The 19,764-nt window shown below is 42.5% G+C and overlaps 2 protein-coding genes across 3 annotated transcripts in view; one reads left to right on the top strand and one right to left on the bottom strand.

The window, feature by feature from the left end:
• LOC132096899 (tripartite motif-containing protein 16-like) overlaps window positions 1-19,764 on the bottom strand; it is a 107,681-nt gene that overhangs the window by 38,693 nt on the left and 49,224 nt on the right. The window lies entirely within an intron of this gene.
• LOC132096904 (gastrula zinc finger protein XlCGF57.1-like) lies at window positions 7,590-17,904 on the top strand. Of its 2 annotated transcripts, XM_059502586.1 has the most exons (3): window positions 7,590-7,639; window positions 7,987-8,113; window positions 16,045-17,904. In XM_059502586.1, the coding sequence occupies exons 2-3, from the start codon at window positions 8,029-8,031 to the stop codon at window positions 17,223-17,225; spliced, it is 1,266 nt and encodes a 421-aa protein (XP_059358569.1). In that variant the 5' UTR covers window positions 7,590-7,639; window positions 7,987-8,028; the 3' UTR covers window positions 17,226-17,904. The 2 variants fall into 2 exon arrangements, with proteins under 2 accessions (XP_059358569.1, XP_059358568.1); XM_059502585.1 differs by lacking the exon at window positions 7,590-7,639 and having other exon boundaries at window positions 7,821-8,113.

Below are 19,764 nucleotides of genomic sequence, written 5' to 3'. Positions count from 1 at the left end.
ATAAAAAAGGTTTTAATTGCTTAAAATATTTATATGATTTAATAATATGTTATCATGACTTTTTCATTATTTTTATGAGCTGTATTTGTAAGAAAGGCTGCAGATAACTGAGCAATCACATATGCGCAACTCCGGTGCAGACAGATGTGCTTAAACACAACCAGAGTGCATGCAATAAGCAGTGAGCAAGCGTCAGTTATGGGCAGAACTGTGCAAGAAAGAAAATGAATGCAACACGTGGGTGTCATGAGTCCGGACCTGGTGTTCCTCCCTCTCACCACCAGAGGGCGCCACTTCCATTCCCCCGGACTCATTACCTTCACTCCGCACAGCTGTGTCACCCACTCACACACTTACACGCACGCCTGGTCAAATTGGACACACCTGTCACATACTCACACACACAGCGGTTCCTCTTTTTTTCAATGAGTATATATTCTTCACCGTCACATCACTCTATCTAGCTGGATTGATGTTATTTGTTAATTCCATAAGGTTAATTGTGTGCTGCGTGTCTGCTGCTTCTGCATGTGTCCCTGTGAATCGTTTCTGTTTTGTTTCTACCTTGTTGGCCTTTTTTGTTCTCATTAAAAGAATATTTCCCTGCATTTGGACCCAGACCCTGTTTCTTCCATGGCGCCGTCTCTACCGCGCCGTGACAGTGGGGCTGTGCAGATGAGAGTATTCATGCCATTCATGGATAGAATATTGTTATACTGTGTGCATTGACGCCATATAAACCACACACACACGCATATATTATAAAGCCAACTGCAAGATTGTTTGCCCAAGCCTACTCAACTGTTCATTAAATAACCTTAATTCAGCAATTGGTCTAGGTTCCTATGTCCTGACCGGCACCCAAGAGTGATTACCACACAAAATAAGACTTGGAAATAGAACTTAATATACAGTCCTTCTAAGTCTCACTAACATTGGTCCTAAGTGTAGCCATAAGTGTTGATGTGAAAGCCATGCTCCACTAGGTCCGCCTGCTCCCTGAAGATCGCCCCCTTCTAAGATTTGTCTGGAGAGACATGGAAAGAGACCAAATTCCATCTGTGTTTGAGTGGCAGGTTTTACCTTTTGGTATGACGTGTAGTGCGTACTGTGCAACTTACGCCATGCAGCACCATGTAATCAGTCCCAGCCACCCAGAGGATGATGGTTTTCCATTGAGAAATGCCTCTTTGTTGATAATTGTCTGATAATATTACGAATTGCACCTAAACGACTGCACTCAATGCCCAGACTGGAGCTCTGTGCTTCCCTCATAGGAGCCTAACACAGTAGTTGGCAGGGTAAGCTCTCGTTCTAACAATCAGCCTAACCCTAGCCCTAACCCTACCCTCTGGACCGACTCAACCACGGCCTTGTCCTGGTTAAACTCTAAGTCATGTCGATTTAAGGTTTTTATTGGCACTTGAGTGGAAGAAATTCAGGGCTCACTGATTGACTTTCATTTTTATGTTGACTCAGCGAAAAACCCTGCTGATGACCCCACCAGAGGTTAGAAGTTAGAAAAACTAGCTGTGCCTAACTGATGGAGCCATCGGCCACCCTTTCTTCTTCAAAGCCCAGACAAATGGCTGACCCCACCAACAACAGTAATAGACGAGTGTCAAACAGAACTTCACAAGTCTATATTCTGTGTAGTCACTACAACCATACCTGACAAGTACCAGACGTGCATCTGTACACCACTTGGAGGGATCTTTTAGAGGAAACCGTACAGAAGCTTCAAGGGGCGGCAAGTAACAGCAGAGCTCTTAGCACTGATGACCACAGTACAGCCGAGATTCTTATTGTATGAAGGGCACAACAGGATAGTTTCACAGAGAAGTTCAGCCTACTACGAAATGGGAAAAATATTTAAAAAGTAATAGCCATCTACTAACACTGTATCCAGAGCTGGACAAGACAGATGAACTTATTAAGGTTGGTGGCAGATTGAGATGATCTGAAGACTTAGACCCAGTTGCTGTGCATCCCATTATTTTGGATAACCACCATCCCACGACTAAGCTTTTGATCCAAGAATACGATTCTTAACTCAGCCACTCCGGCCCTGAGAGACTCTTAGCAGAGATCTGCCGCAAGTTTTGGATCTTATGAGGTCTAGAGGCAATTCGACGATATCAGCATACCGGCACATATTGTAGACGTTGGAATTAAAGCCCTCAAATTCCAAAGATGGCAGACTAGCACACCTACGCCTTTATAAGCCAGCATTTTACTTGATGGGGATGGACTGTTTTAGGCCCTTTCTAGTCAAGTTGGGCAGGCACACCGAGAAGAGGTGGGGAATCATATTTAAATGCCTTACAACCAGATGTGTACATCTAGTGATCCTCACCAGTATGAATGCAGACTCCTTCTTAATGGTCTTGAGGAGGTTCATCGCCAAAAGAGGGACACCAGCTGAGTTGTTCTCCAACCAGGAACAAATATCCGGGGAGGAGAAAGAGAGATATGAGAGGCTCTTGCGGAACTGTCCCCAAAACTCCAAACATAAGATAAATTTTCACTTCAACACACCTGGGGCACCCCACTTTGGCGGAACGTGGGAAAGGGAAATTCGCTCTGTGAAAACAGCACTTTACAGAGTAGTAGAGCTCAAGCTAGTACTACTAGTAGTAGTCAAGCTGTCACAGAGGAAGTGCTAAACACTGTTCTCCTGGAAGTAGAAGGCATGGTTCAGTTCACGAACTACATTGTGTGCACTTTGTTGATTATAATGAGAGAACTTGAGTTTAAATGTGAGGACGTTTTATTAATCAGTCTATTAACAATCAGTCCAGTTTCTTGTTTTAATTAGGCCTAAATAATGGGAGCAAAATTATACAGTGCCTCACGATGACATGGGATGACGGGCTATGGTGGAGACGAGGGAGCTAGGTGCCAAGACAGAGCCGATGGGTCGAAGGACCGAGGTGGAGTCCAGGGCTTGGAGGCTGGAGGTGGAGACAGGGGATCCTCACGCCAAGGCAGAGCTGGAGACTGGAAGTCCCGCTGCGAATCATCGCGCCCAGATGCCGCTGATTGAGGGTGAGCTGTGGAACTGACCGGCACCAGCAGAGATGGGGTTGAGGAACTGGCTGGTTTGAGAGGAGGTGGGAGAGGAAGGCTGGGATGGAACACAGATGGACTTGGGCTGGGCAGAACCAGTGGAGACGCAGAAGATTCAGGGCTGGGTGGAACCAGCGGCGATGCAGGGGAATTGGGTAATGCCTCACCAAACCAATCAATTAAATCCGTCTGGAAAACATCTATAAATTCCTCAAAATATAATCCAGAAACCAGATGCAGCTCACCTTCAGTGACGGAAAGGTGGGCGGAGCTTCCCTACAAGCCCCCGATCTCCACCAAAACTCCCTTGGGGACTTACGATGTTGCCAGCTCATGCGCTTGGTCAGTCCATGATGAAGGCTGAGGCTCCATGGCAATGATCAGCTTAGTCGCGGTGGGCTCAGGCTGTCCATCTGCAGTGGGCTCAGGCAGTAGCTCCGTGGAGCGAGATGACGGCTGGCTGGTCTCTGGGTCGGGAGTGAGGCTGGAGATATCCTCCTCAGTGGGGCATACGGTGAACGGGGATCTGTTATTCACCAGCACCCACTCCACGAAGGCAGCGAAATCCTCTCTGGGACCATTCACTGGTAGGTGGGCCTTACACCGCTCGCTCAGGCCGTAATAATAAAAAGTACAGAGCGAGCGGTCTGGGAAGTGGGTAAGGCACACCAGATCGAGAAAGTTCCTGGTGTGGTCCTCCAGCGAACGGTCTGACTGCTCCAGGCATAGGAGCAGTTAAACTTACTTTTGGTCCGCTATTCTGTAACACACGTTGGTGTGCAAAGTAAAGCGCATGATGAAGAAAATATATAAATAGCTCTTTTAATGATTCACAGGAGTGGAAAGGGCACATCCAAACACAAATCCAAATCCTGGTTTCCTCACATGAATAGCGGACAAAACAGAACTGAACAGACAGGGTTTAAAAAGGCATGGAAAGTAATCACAGGAATGGAAACAGGTTGGGCGTAATCAATTAACAAAACAAGGAACAGAACATGACCAAATAAGGAGAACTCAAAAGGAACAGAAGTCTATAACTGTAACATAGTCCTAATATGTGGGAATATTTACATTTTGCATATAAATCCATGTATGTCACCTTTATGTCAATGTCATACGGACGAAACCAGTAGACAGAAACGCCTTATATTGGCGTAGTAGCCCCTGCTCTTATAACGGAGGTAGATCAACATATTATTTGAAGTATTTAAAAGATGGCGAGATGGCGCCGCACATGGCTGCTTCAGTGCTTGGCTCTCCAGTGTTTGTACTGTTTTTGTTCGTTTTTCCTGTTTTTTTGTTTAACAAACACGATCAGTTTCACCAGGGATGAACTGCTGAACATTCGGCAGAACACACCACATGATATTTTTCCGGATTTCTATTATACAGACGTTTTACTGAACATTGTTATCGGAGGAGCAGCGGCGCTGATCAAGCGCTTCAGGACGCGCAGACGGGGAAAGCGAGCGGGAGCGCTCGTCAGACTCAGGAAGCGCGGATTTCGAACGCCGTTGCCTAGCATCCATCTCGCAAATCTCCGCTCTCTACCCAACAAAACGGGCAAACTCCTTCTGCTCTCTCGGACAAATAAGGATTTCTCTCACTCTGCTGCTCTGTGTTTCACGGAAACCTGGCTGAATGACGCCATACCGGACATCGCTCTCCATCTGCCGGGCTTTCAGCTGTTTAGAGCGGATCGCGACGCAGAATCAACGGGGAAATCGCGCGGCGGCGGGACATGCTTTTACATCAATGAACGGTGGTGTACAGATGTAACTGTGTTAAAGAAGATGTGCTGTCCTGATCTAGAAACGCAGTTTATCAACTGCAAGCCGTTCTATTCGCTGCGGGAGTTTCACTCGCTCATTCTGGTTAGTGTTTACATCCCTCCGCAAGCGCATGTGAGCTCAGCTTTACAGAAACTCGCTGATCAGATCACAGACACAGAACAACAACACCCGGACTCTGTTTTAATCATTCTTGGGGACTTTAATAAAGCCAATCTCTCCCGTGAACTGCCAAAATACAGACAGCATGTTACCTGTCCCACCAGAGACAGTAATATACTGGATCACTGTTACACCACAATAAAGGATGCATATCACTCTGTTCCACGAGCAGCTTTGGGACGTTCTGATCACTGTCTGGTTCATCTTATACCGACCTACAAGCAGAAACTTAAATCTGCTAAACCTGTAGTAAAGACTGTGAAGAGGTGGACCAGTGAAACAAAGCAGGATTTACAATCTTGTTTTGACATCACAGACTGGAGCGTTTTTGAAGCTGCTACCACCGATCTGGACGAACTCACAGAGACTGTAACATCTTATATTAGTTTCTGTGAGGATATATGCATTCCTACCAGGACTTATTTAACATTCAACAATGATAAGCCATGGTTTACAGTAAAACTCAGACACCTTTGTCAGGCCAAAGAGGATGCCTACAGAAATGGGGACAGGGTCTTGTACAATCAGGCCAGGAACACACTGAACAAAGAGATTAGAGCGGCTAAAAAGACCTACGCTAAAAAGTTGGAAGACCAGTTTACTTCCAACGACTCTACTTCAGTTTGGAGAGGACTGAGAGCCATCACAAACTACAAGACACCATCCCCTTGCACTGAGGCTAATCAACGACTTGCTAACGACCTGAATGAGTTTTATTGTAGATTTGAAACCCCCAACACCCACTCTGACCATCTCCCTACACAACCATTAACACCTCCTGCAATCCCCCTCTCCATACCTCCTGCTCTTCAAATCTGTGAAGATGATGTGCGCCAGGTCTTCAAGAAAAACAAAAGAAGAAAAGCACCTGGCCCAGATGGCGTTACACCAGCCTGTCTGAAAATCTGTGCTGACCAGCTGGCCCCCATCTTTTCACAGATCTTCAACAGATCTCTGGAGTTGTGTGAAGTGCCTTCCTGCTTCAAACGCTCCACCATAATCCCCATTCCAAAGAAACCCAAGATAACAGGACTTAACGACTACAGACCTGTGGCTCTAACGTCTGTCGTCATGAAGTCGTTTGAAAAACTGGTTCTGGCTCATCTGAAGGACATCACTGGACCCTTACTGGACCCCCTGCAGTTTGCGTACCGAGCAAACAGGTCCGTGGATGACGCAATCAACATGGCATTGCACTTCATCCTGCAACATCTGGACAAAACAGGGACTTATGTGAGGATCCTGTTTGTGGACTTTAGTTCGGCTTTGAACACCATCATCCCAACAACCCTCTAGACCAAACTGACCCAGCTCTCTGTTCCTAGCTCTGTCTGTCAGTGGATCACCAGCTTTCTGACAGATAGGCAACAGTTAGTGAGACTGGGGAAATTCATGTCAAACAGCTGCTCCACCAACACTGGTGCCCCTCAGGGATGTGTTCTCTCCCCTCTGCTCTTCTCCCTGTACACCAACGACTGCACCTCTAAAGACCCCTCTGTCAAGCTCCTGAAGTTTGCAGACGACACTACAGTCATCGGCCTCATCCAGGACGGTGACGAGTCTGCTTACAGACAGGAGGTTGAGCAGCTGGCTGTCTGGTGCAGTCTTAACAACCTGGAGCTGAACACGCTCAAAACAGTGGAGATGACTGTGGACTTTAGGAGAAACCCCCCTGCACTTTCCCCACTCACCATCATGAACAGCACTGTGACTGCAGTGGAGTCATTCAGATTCCTGGGAACCACCATCTCTCAGGACTTGAAGTGGGACAATCACATTGGCTCCATTGTGAAAAAAGCCCAACAAAGGTTGTACTTCCTTCGCCAGCTGAGGAAGTTTAACCTGCCACCGGAGCTGCTGAAACAGTTCTACTCAGCCGTCATTGAGTCAGTCCTGTGTACTTCAATTACTGTCTGGTTTGGTTCAGCTACAAAATCAGATATCAAAGACTACAGAGAACTGTTCGGACTGCTGAAAGGATTATTGGTGCTCCCCTCTCCACCCTTCAAGAACTGTATACATCCAGAGTGAGAAAAAGGACTCAGAAAATCACTCTGGATCCCTCACATCCAAGTCACCCCATCTTTGAACTTTTGCCATCTGGCCGGCACCTCAGAGTCGCAAATACAAGAACAGCAAGGCACAAGAATAGTTTCTTCCCCCAGGCAATCTACCTCATGAACAGTTAAATGTTTCCCACTTTAACTTATGCTTATGCAAAAATGTGCAATATCCTTATATTTATTTGTTACCCCTCCATCCTAGAACATTCCTGCATCTCACTCAATCATATTCCATTATCATTTATAGCACAATTGTTTATACACTTATTTATTTGCCAATTTGTAATTCTCCTGTAAAATTTTTTTTTTTTTTTTTGTCTGTGTGTTGTTGTCTCTGTTTACTGGAAGCTTATGTCACTAAAACAAATTCCTTGTATGCGCAAGCATACTTGGCAATAAAGCTCTTTCTGATTCTGATTCTTCTAAAAGTTGAAATATATGACAGCAAACACGTTGTTTTGAATTATTATTTGATGAAGACTTTTATGTTGCTTCGCCGAGCGGGCGCGGCGTGTGACGTCATGCGCTCAGACTGCAGCTGAAGGGAGATTTGTGTTTGCGGTTTGAGGTGTATAAATAGTTACAAAACATTCTAAAGTAGTTTCCTGTAATTCACAAATGTTTTGCAGAATTGCTGAAAGCATTCGGAGTAACGTATATGCATATATTATCTTAATATATATATATATATATATATATATATATATCATCATCATCGCCATAATATGATATAGTAATGCTGTTTGTAAATGCTATTGGTCTCGTAATTAGCGCATCGTTTATGACAGTAAAGCGCATCCAAGCATCAGGAACAGGGGTTTATTTTACATCGGTGCTTCATAACGTTCAAGTATCCCCATAATCTCAGATGTGACACAGTCTGGCTTCCAAACAGGCAGGAAAACACCCAGGTTTAACATCTGCATTAGATTATTGTTAAGATGGAGTTTGTTAAAGAGAAGAGAGAAGACATAAGTGGTGAAGAAGACACATGCGGAGAGGAAGAGGAAGAATATAAGCAGAGAGGTTGGTGATCATTTTTTATTCTAAAGTAATGACTGCTGACAGATAACAAATTCTCACACATTTAGAAATTCTCACTCACTTTGTGAAATTAAACACTACATTTTAGTAAAAAATTATATGCAGAATCTCAACTAACAGAGGGTTTTTATTTATTTATTTATTTTTCAAAATGTTTTGGTATGGTTCCCTCTACATTGTGAGTAAATCACTCGCATATGCGACTAAATCTTCCTTCTGGCGACAAAATGATGTCTAATATTAGCCAATGACTAATGAATTCTCAGATTTTACTCGCTAGTGTGTGAGTAGGAGGCTAAGTATAAGTTTAGCACAGATATATTTTCACTCTCAAACACCCTGACTCTGACTGAGCGCTTCAGTTTCACTCTCCGTCAGGCGATCTGTGATATTTCTCAGTTCATCTCAATGGATCCGCAGAACACCTGTATTTGACGTACCGTAAACTCTAGTGTGAAGACGCACAAATCGCCGTTGCTTTCTCCTCACACACCCCAGATAGCACATGTATGTCTGGAAGATGTATTTTAAAGATCTCTTGATCTGGAAAGCATCTGCTGTCTACAAACATCTGACAGACGTCTTTCAGATGTCAGTTTTACATACATTCACAATCATACACATCTTAAAGACATCTAATGGACATCTATTTGACATCTAAAAGGAAACGTCCTATAGACGTATACGTATTGCAGATGAGCAAACGCTCTAAAAAATACATCTTGCAGATGTAAATACACACGTCAAATAGACTTCTCCGAGATGTACATGTGCTTTCAGGGACAGAGACTGAGAGAGAGAGAATTGACTCGCTTCATTTAAACAATATTCTTTGTTGTATTTTCCTGTCAAAATAACAGCGTTCCTATGGAAGTCTAAAGCTTTCAACAGCTGGGTTTTCCGGTAGTGGGTGGAGTTAATGCTCAAACGGCAATCCCATTGGCTGGCGCTCACCTATTATCGTCCCTGTTTTGAATTCAGCGAATCAGTTTCAGCGAACGCACAAAACCTGATTAATATTCATGAATCAAGCAGCTCTTTAATCCTTAGTAATCCATATTGTGTTTATAGTTCTTATTATTAGAATTCATATCATTATTATTCTATATTTTTGTTCGTTGTTTCCCATTTTTTTCATTGAATGACAGAAAAAACAACCACCTCTCAAGTTAACATGTTCAGTTAAAATTACTAATATGCATTCAAACATGGTTATCAAATTTACTTCTAATTACTTAAGTTATATTAAATAATACTTAGATTATTATAAAGCTTGATTGACTGATGTTAAAAATGTATTGAATTGTATTGAAAAACTGCGCCATTTTACATATATCAATCAGTCTGGCAAGTAAACTAAAATATTTACTAGCCAATGGCGATTCAATTGCCAAGGTGTCTGTAGAGGGTTGGATTCTTTAAATGTCACAAGCAAACATTGTTCAAGTAACATTAATAGAATATTCGTTATAAGTCCTCTTTCATCATCTCGTGTTCGAGATCCTATGGGAAGGGCATCTGCGCCTGACCTCTGAAGAAACATCCAACTGCTCCAAGTCTGGCTGTACAGACAGGAGCGCGTGCCCAATGGGATGGTTCACCCAAATATGAAAATTCAGTCATTAATTTATCACCCTCATATTGTTTCAAACACATAAGACTTTCATTAATCTTTAGAACACAAATTAATTCCAGAAACGTAGCAAGGAAATCTGTAAATTAATCCATGTGACATCAGTGGTTCATTCACAACTATACATAGATACGATAATACTTCTTGTGCAAATAAAAATGACTTTATTCAACAATTTGTCACATCACCCTCACCCATTTTGGAGAACATCTCAGCTTCGTCATGCCGATATGCTGTTTCAGTTCGGGTCAAACCACAACAATGTATGACGCAGTTGAGATATTCTCCAAAATGGTTCCAGATTCCATCTGAATAAATCATAATTTGGATTCTCCAGATGAACAAAGATCTTATGGTTTTGAAATGACATGAGGGTGAGTACCTAATGTTGGAATTTTCATACTAGTTTGAACTAACCCATTAACCGAACACATAAAGCTTCTGCACGCGCTACCTTTCCTTAGATGACATTAATTTCTTGCGACCTCTGGAAAATTGCTTGCAGCTCGTTTTGTCGTTTTTACCAGGTTAGCTGTTTTATCTTGCAAGCTGCCCACGCTTGCATTTGTTGCTAGGCTACCTGCCTCTTACATCGCCCGTTTCCTTAACTTCATCTTCTCTCTGCTACTAATGGCGCTTTCAAAATTGAATCTGGCTAACCCCGTGGATAACCAGTCACGAGTGGCGACGAGGGATCCCCATCCCTTTTGCGTGGTTTGCATGGGTCTTAAACATGCCCAAGAAGCAATTGGTTTTCCCGGAGAACTGTAGCCATAGCTTAGTGCTCCCTTAAGAAGCTCCTTTGTCAGAGGCTTAAGGTGGCCACTACTCTTTACAGCATCGACTTGGCATTCTCTGACTCGGATGGGGTAGAAGGTGATGCCTGCGCAATCACAAGGGGGATATTTTGTCTGTAGATCCCCATTTCATCATCGGGCTGCCCAGCTCTGGGGATGAGGATGATGTGGGACTTGTCGATGCCTTGGGTGACAAGGAGCCCCTCATGCTAATGATCCCACTGCCCTGCCCCAATTGTCCTCCTTGAGTTATGGGAGCAAGCGGCTGCTCACCTCAATATTGAATTGCCAGTGCTTCAGAACGCGTCAAGGCAAGGTTTATTTATATAGCACATTTCATACACAATGGTAATTCAAAGTGCTTTAAATATAAGATAAATGAGAAAATAAATTAAAATAATCACAAAGATATAATCACAACAATATAACAAGGAATGTACAATTTCTTTAATTATTTAAAATTGTCAGACCAAGACAGGGACGTGTCCTTGGACCACCTCCCGGCCCTAGAAAGCAGTTTCTTTCCGTCCTCCCGGCATGTGCTAAACCTATGAAGCACTACTGGAGAAGACATGGTGAATCTCGGTATGGGTGACCCCCTAGCCATCGAGCCCTCTATCGCCAGACACCTTAACCTCTTCTGCCCCACCCAAGCCTGTTTTACCTGGCAAGATGGACCGTTTCTCTGCATTCATTCATTCATCAGGCCTTGTATAAAGCCTCGACTTTAGATATCTCAACTTTTCCTCCCTGCTAGGAGATAGCTGATAATGCCCGCCAGGCTGTCCAGGCGTGCAGCCACTCGATGTGTCTCTCGGTGGTCGGAGAGCACAAGGTCAATCTTTCTGTTCTCCCAGACAGCGAGAAACAGCACATCTCTGGAGTGCCGGTTGAGCCTGGCCAGCCTGCCAATGCAGCAAAGCTTTGACAATAAGAAAAAGGAGGACTAGGTTTTCACATTTGTCTTCCTAGGATGTCTGCGTCGTGTCAGACACCTTCTGTGCGGCCTCCTAACCCTACTGCTACTGGACGCCATCCCCATAATGCAGGCAGGACTCATAGTCCCTACGGTAAGCTACTGGTGCAGCAGATTGAGCCACCACCAACTAAACCCGGGGGGGAATATGTCCTTTGCTGTGGCCTTAGCCAAAAATCCTCAATCCTTCTGAATCTAAACGCAAGCAATCGGACTAATGCATGGCCACAAGGGGCTTTGAGTCCAAGTTCATGGGTGACCAGCCCTCTGAACACCAGTTCTGCACCTCTTATACCCCTGTTCAAAAAACTGAGAATATTTGTCAACGGGGTCAGCCCAGTCAGAGTTGGCACAGGCTTTGAGAATAGCAGGTCTCAGGATTCTGACATACTTAGACGACTGGCTGATTATAGCCAATTCAAGAAATAATCAATTCGAGAAAGTAATGAAGAACACTGTTTGTGTGCACTCTTACATCACAGCTCTCGGATTCTGAATGAATGTGAGCAAGAACAATTTCACTCCAGCCCAGAATGTTATATTTTTCGGTCTGGAGCTGAATTCCATTGCAATGCGAGTGCTGTCGCAAGAGCGCATTCTCTCTTTCATGAATTACCTCTCACAGTTTAGGGGAGGAGCATTATCGCACATGTCTCAGACTACAGGGTCATATGGTTTTGGCTGTCTATGTCCTGCCTCTGTTCATGCATGGCAATCATGTAAGGAACAGGTGGCACTGTTGTTACGGGTGACCCATGTCCCAGGTATTCTGAACAGGGGCACAGACCTTTTTTCAAGATGGAACCCACTCTATGTAGAATGGCACAACCATTCTCAGATAGTAGATCTGCTATTGATGAGGTTTGGTTGGGCAGTTGGCGATCTCTTCACCCCCTCGATTTGGACGCGTTGGCTCACCCATAGTCCAATGCGCTGTTGTATGCTTTTCCTCCGCTCTGCCTAATAACCCCTACCCTGGTCAGGGTGGAAGAACAGAGCTTGACTCTGATTTTGAGAGCGCCCAGTTAGCCCAAATCTCCATGGCTGGCAGGGATATTTTCTCTTCTTTATGCACAGCTTTGGCTCCTCCCATTATAGGCGGACCTCCTGTCTCAAGTGAATATGGAAATCTACCATCCGCACCCAGACAGTGTGGCTTTCTGTGCCTGGCCTGTGAGAGGGTGAATTTAAACACATTGTCCCCCCCCCCCACATGTTGTTGCTAACATGCAGAACGCTAGAGCCTCAAGTGGCATGTGTTTCAGGAGTGGGGTAAGGGGCGCCAGCTGATATCATATCAGTGCTCAGTTGTTGTTGTTGGTTTTTTTTTTTTTTAACCTTATCAATGGTGGTAAATATTTTTCCACAATTAAGGTCTACTTAGCAGCTATTGCTGCATGTCATGTTGGATTTGATGGCACTACGATGGGACAAAACCCCCTTATTCATAGATTTTTGAAGGGCTCCCGCCGTTCTCTTCAAGTCACTAAAAAAGCAATTCCAGGATGGGACCTCTCGATGGTGCTGGAGGCTTTGTGTCAACAAAAGAGTTTTACACCCACCCACCCCCCGAATCACGGGGAATCCCATTTCTAATCAACACCTCTTTCATTGGCTCATTGAAGCCATCTCTCTGGCATATGAATCTAAGGGAGTGCAGCCTCCAGAAGGCCTAAAAGCACATTCCACTAGGTGGATGGTGGCCTCCTGGACTCTATTTAAAATGGGTTACCTTACAGAACATTTGTGCCGCTGCAGGCTTGGATGTCTCCACATACATTTGTCAGATACTACTGGCTTGGTGTTACCCATACCGTGGTAGCTCACGCTGTCGTAGGCGTGGGCTTATCCTAGCCTTGTGCCTTTAGGCCTGCTACACGTTTTAAGCTTGGGTTGGCCAGACTGGCTTATTCATGTCATTCAGCCGGTCATTTGTACACTCCCCTGACAACATATTATATACTCATATACAACCCGAATTCCGGAAAAGTTTTTAAAATTTTAATAAAATGAAAACTAAAAGACTTTCAAATCACATGAGCCAATATTTTATTCACAATAGAACATATATAACATAGCAAATGTTTAAACTGAGAAAGTTTACAATTTTATGCACAAAATGAGCTCATTTCAATTTTGATTTCTGCTACAGGTCTCAAAATAGTTGGGACGGGGGCATGTTTACCATGGTGTAGCATCTCCTTTTCTTTTCAAAACAGTTTGAAGACGTCTGGGCATTGAGGCTATGAGTTGCTGGAGTTTTTGCTGTTGGAATTTGGTCCCATTCTTGCCTTATATAGATTTCCAGCTGCTGAAGAGTTCGTGGTCGTCTTTGACATATTTTTCGTTTAATGATGCGCCAAATGTTCTCTATAGGTGAAAGATCTGGACTGCAGGCAGGCCAGGTTAGCACCCGGACTCTTCTACGACGAAGCCATGCTGTTGTTATAGCAGCAGTATGTAGTTTTGCATTGTCCTGCTGAAATAAACAAGGCCTTCCCTGAAATAGACGTTGTTTGGAGGGAAGCATATGTTGCTCTAAAACCTTTATATACCTTTCAGCATTCACAGAGCCTTCCAAAACATGCAAGCTGCCCATACCGTATGCACTTATGCACCCCCATACCATCAGAGATGCTGGCTTTTGAACTGAACGCTGATAACATGCTGGAAGGTCTCCCTCCTCTTTAGCCCGGAGGACACGGCGTCCGTGATTTCCAACAAGAATGTCATATTTGGACTCGTCTGACCATAAAACACTATTCCACTTTGAAATAGTCCATTTTAAATGAGCCTTGGCCCACAGGACACGACGGCTCTTCTGGACCATGTTCACATATGGCTTCCTTTTTGCATGATAGAGCTTTAGTTGGCATCTGCTGATGGCACGGCGGATTGTGTTTACCGACAGTGGTTTCTGAAAGTATTCCTGGGCCCATTTAGTAATGTCATTGACAAAATCATGCCGATGAGTGATGCAGTGTCGTCTGAGAGCCCGAAGACCACGGGCATCCAATAAAGGTCTCCGGCCTTGTCCCTTACGCACAGAGATTTCTCCAGTTTCTCTGAATCTTTTGATGATGTTATGCACTGTAGATGATGAGATTTGCAAAGCCTTTGCAATTTGACGTTGAGGAACATTGTTTTTAAAGTTTTCCACAATTTTTTTACGCAGTCTTTCACAGATTGGAGAGCCTCTGCCCATCTTTACTTCTGAGAGACTCTGCTTCTCTAAGACAAAGCTTTTATAGCTAATCATGTTACAGACCTGATATCAATTAACTTAATTAATCACTAGATGTTCTCCCTGCTGAATCTTTTCAAAACTGCTTGCTTTTTTAGCCATTTGTTGCCCCCGTGCCAACTTTTTTGAGACCTGTAGCAGGCATTAAATTTTAAATGAGCTAATTAAGTGGATAAAAGTGTACAATTTCTCAGTTTAAACATTTGCTATGTTATCTATGTTCTATTGTGAATAAAATATTGGCTCATGTGATTTGAAAGTCTTTTAGTTTTCATTTTATTAAAATTTAAAAAACGTCCCAACTTTTCCGGAATTCGGGTTGTATGTATATGCTATTGTATATTATCTTTATATATGCTTCCAGCATATGTGTGTTGTCAGGTTTTGTATGCATTTTACCACTTATTGCATGCTCACTTTGTGAGGGGTCTGTTACTTTGTGACGTATCAAGCCCACCTTCCAGGTGACTGTCCTCTGGCTTGCAGGGCCTTGCTGTGAGTGTATTGGGCAACACGGGAGCTGTCCATCTCTCCCATAGGTGGATCTCAAACACAAGATGATATAAGAGCACAATAGGTTACTGTTCGTAACCCTGTACCTGACATTGGGCACATGCTCCTGTCTGTCAGGCCAGACTTGGTGCAATTGGATGTTTCTGCAGAAGTCAGGCTTTGGATGCCCTTTGCATAGGTGTATTTCTCCACTCGATCACTTCAGAACATCAAGAGAACATTCAAATGTAACGTTCCCATAAAGCGATAATTCATCCAAAAATTACAATTCTGTCATTATTTGTTCTCCCACACGTTGTTCCGAACTTCTTTCAGCTGTTGAAAACGAATACATTTTAAAGAATGTTGCCTACTTAACAGGTGATGGTATGGTAGTCACTGACTTTCATAGTAGTTTTTTCCATACTATAGCAATTAATGTCCACCGTTTGGTTATCAACATTCTTCCAAATACCTACTTTTGTGTTTAGCAGAGGAAAGAAACTGATAAAAGTTCTGAAGAAGTGGACGTTTTATTTAATAAAATACTAATTAAAAAAATAATTTTTACTTTTAGAAATGGATGTTTTAAACGTTCATTTTCATAACTCACTGGGAACATGCTTAGAATGTAATTTTTGGCGGGGATTCATCTAAATGTAAATAAAAACTATATTAGCTATATATATATACACCAGATCAGATGGCATTTTTAGATTACATTTCACTTTGTCTTTCCTGAATTGATCTAGACAATTTAACATGTTATAGGCCTGATGGAAGTGAAAGAGGAACGTCAAGAGATAAATGAAGTGGAGGAGAAAGATCAGCAGGAGGAACCTCAGCAGTTCATAAATGCAAAACAGTCTTGTAGTTGTTCACAGAACGATAATAATCAATCACAAGAAACATCTCAAAGAACAGAAGCCAAAAACCTGTTCACCTGCTCTCAGTGTGGAAAGAGTTTCACACGTAAGGGACACCTGAGGATCCACACGATCATCCACACAGGTGAGAGACCATACACCTGTCCTCAGTGCTCCAAGAGCTTCACCTGCAAAGGAAGCCTAAAGGATCACTTCAAGATCCACTCTGGGGAAAAGCCTTTTACCTGTCCTCAGTGCGGATGGAGTTTTGCACGTCAAGAAGATCTTAAGAGGCACATAAGGATTCACACCGGAGAGAAACCATTCCCATGCTCTCAGTGTGGAAAAAGCTTCACTAGTTCAGGAGATCTGAAGAGACACTTAAGAATTCACTCCGGAGAGAAGCCTTTCTCCTGTCCTCAGTGCACAAAGAGCTTCAGGCAGAAGGAAGGACTGAAGGAACACATGAAAATACACTCTGGAGAGAAACTTTTCACATGCATGTTGTGCGGGAAGAGTTTCACACATCAGCGGAGCTTAAAAAGACACATGAAGGTCCATTCAGGAGAGAAGTTACACCAGTGTCCTGAATGCGGCAGGAGGTTTTCAGAGGCCTGCAATCTCAAAACTCACCTGCTCTCTCACACCGGAGAAAGACCCTTTCACTGTCAGCGCTGCGACAAGAGGTTTTTCCTGGCCGTGCACCTCAAAACACACATGAGGATCCACGAGGACGAGCGGCGATACGTGTGTTCATTCTGCGGGAAGAGCTTTCTGTGGCTTAATGGGTTTAAAGACCATCAGAAAACTCATATGGGCGAGAAACCCTACGAGTGTCTGGACTGTGGAAGTACTTTCACTAGAGCCGGTGAACTGAAAGTGCATGAACGGGTCCACACTGGAGAGAAACCCTACAAGTGTTCCCACTGTGAGAAGAGCTTCACTCAGTCAGGAGCGCTAAAAATTCATGAGAGGGTTCACACCGGAGAGAAACCGTACCTCTGTCCTTCCTGCGGGAAGACGTTCAGCCGATATGGAAATCTAGGGAAGCATTTAAAAAAGGCTTGTCCAAAGCTGAGACAGTGAGGAGGTTCAGCTCCAGGTGTAGCTCATCCGTGTGAATTAAACACTGATGGGAGAGTTTGGCTTGCATTGTGAACAAATAGCCTGTTAGCTGTAACTTGACAATCAACTAACAATAGTAAAACAAATTATATTAAAAACAAGCAAGCAAGCATTTGAAAAGTAACGCAAAAGTAATATAATGTATTACTTTCCATAAAAAATAACTAACTTTGTTTTTAGGGAGTAATGCAATACTGTAATGCATTACTTTTAAAAGTAACTTTATCCAACACTGGTGAGGAGACTACGGGACAGTGTGTCCTCCAAACAAGCATTTTTAGAACCTTAGAAGAATATTAAGAAAGTATGTGGGATTCTGTGAATGCTACAGAAATTTTAGGGATTGCTCTTGTATTATAAAATAGCACCTTTTTTTTTTGCACGTGGTAGCATTTGTCAAACAATGCCAATATGTCTCTTTATTTATTTTATCTTACATCTTAAAAATTAAATGTTGTCTATCATAGTTCTTCAGATCTTTGGGGAACTGAAAAGACTTTGACTGAGATTATTTAAAAAGAAACTAGACCAGTCGACAGCTGTTATTATGTGTTTGTGGAGGAAATTAGGTGATTTCTGTATTGCTACTTTGTTTTAATTTGCAAACATCATGAAATTATTCCACAAATGCTTACAGTATAGTTAGTTAATATGTACTTTCAGACGCCTTAAGAAAGATTCACATTCAGCCAATTTCATCACATCCATGGTCTTCATGGTCAAAAGTGACCAGACATCTGAAATTTTACTTTTTTTCATCCGTAAAATCAAATCTAATATGCAAAGACTAGTTTTTGTCAAGAATTATATATTTTTTTTGTTTTAAATGTTGATATGAAGGTTTTTTGTTGTCGTTTTTTTTTTTTTCATTTTTATTGCTACATTCAAACCTGAACACAGAAAGCACTTTGTTACACACAATATTAAAATTCTAAACAAATGTAAGAAAAATGAACAGGAATGCTTTATCAAAGCTTAATCCTGATTTTAACCTCTTATTTCAGTTCTCAGACTCATTTGGCTTTATGGTTCTAGACTAGTCATACCAGTTTAAGTATAATCCTGTATGTGTGTGTCTGTGAGTGTGTGTAAGTGTGTGTAAGTGTGTGTGCGTCTGTGTGTGTGTGTGTGTGTGTGCGTCTGTGTGTGTGTGTGTGTGTGTGTGTGTGTGTGTTTGCGTCTGTGTGTGTGTGTGTGTGTGTGTGTACAAGTGTGTGTCTGAGAGTGTGTGAGTTGGTGTGTTGATTTTGGACTCTAGATGTTTTAGATTTTAACCCCTTCATTGCTGTGCATTTTTTCTGTATTGTGGGGGATTTCTGGATTGTACACTTAAAAATGTTCTGTATTTTATTTTTTATTTTTTTCATTTCCCATTCATTTCCTATGGTTGGTCATTTTTGACCAAAGACCACAGTTTAACTATTTGTTTACGTCCATTTAGCTCATTCCAACCATGCCCTCAATATTTTTGTGTTCACATACAAAGTGCCATAAAAGTTACCAAGTGACGTACCATTCTGGTGAAGACAACAGCAGATGCACTTTTTCACTGGAGGAAGTGTTATTATGGATTATAGACTTCTGTTTTAGCTGAATTAAACAGTCTGAAGTTTAAAAAAGACTGCAGATTTGGCAGGTTTGTCAGAGATTTGATGTGCTGCTATCACTAAATGTGTACATAAATGCACAATATAAGACTTCAATTTTAAAAGTATTATTTTCTTTCGCTGAAAAAAGTAAATGAGATATGCTTTCACTGCTTTATCGTTCAGCAACAGGCCCGTGCAGATTAACATTATTATGAAGACAGCATTACTGATTTTTATTTTTAAACGTTAAAAAATAGGTATTTTTTAAAGTTTCTTCTTGTTTATGTGAATGTTATAAGAACATTCTATTCTACCTTTTTGATAACTTTACTAAAACGTTACATTTTAATCTTTAAAACATTTTAATATGTCAACATTAGAGAAACCTCATTTTGTAAATGTTATGATAACCTATTGTTGTTTCTGAACAGTTCGGACACGTTCTGTGCGCATACAAGACGTGTCGAGAACACTTTAATACTGCTTTAAGAACATTCCCTAAACTTTAATACTGAACACAGGGGAACTGGGCAGTGACGTCATCAGGGCTGCGCCAGGCTGCAGAGAATCCATCGAGCAGAGGTTTGTGTTTTTAAACTGAATAATAAGCGTTTAAGATGTGTGAAACGACCAGGAAACGGGGACAGATGGATCCGTGTTTTACACAAGTGTATTCCAGCGACATTGTTATTCTCGATCATTAGATCTGATAGATTAATGTCGGATATAAATGGCAATCGTGAAGTATATTGTTAGGTAAATATTGCAACGTATATGGTGAAATGCGGGACCGATTGATATATTTCGCCTTTTGTGTTCTTTCATCGTGACGAAGACAGAGAAAATCTGCTTCTGATAATCTACTATTATCTGCCCACTGCTGCCAAGATGGAGTTTATTAAAGAGAAGAG

This window comes from Carassius carassius, chromosome 20 (assembly GCF_963082965.1).
Source record: "Carassius carassius chromosome 20, fCarCar2.1, whole genome shotgun sequence".
In the NCBI taxonomy this organism is placed as follows: Eukaryota; Metazoa; Chordata; class Actinopteri; order Cypriniformes; family Cyprinidae; genus Carassius; species Carassius carassius.
The sequence above is the reverse complement of the archived record's forward strand: the minus strand, read 5'-3'. Positions and strand labels throughout refer to the sequence as shown.

What these genes read in the sequence shown, in the direction of transcription:
- LOC132096904 (XM_059502586.1), top strand. Translation starts at nt 8,029, where the DNA reads ATGGAGTTTGTTAAAGAGAAGAGAGAAGACATAAGTGGTGAAGAAGAC. An exon ending in GGAAGAATATAAGCAGAGAG is followed by an intron (nt 8,114 to 16,044) that starts GTTGGTGATCAT and finishes AACATGTTATAG; the next exon opens with GCCTGATGGAAGTGAAAGAG.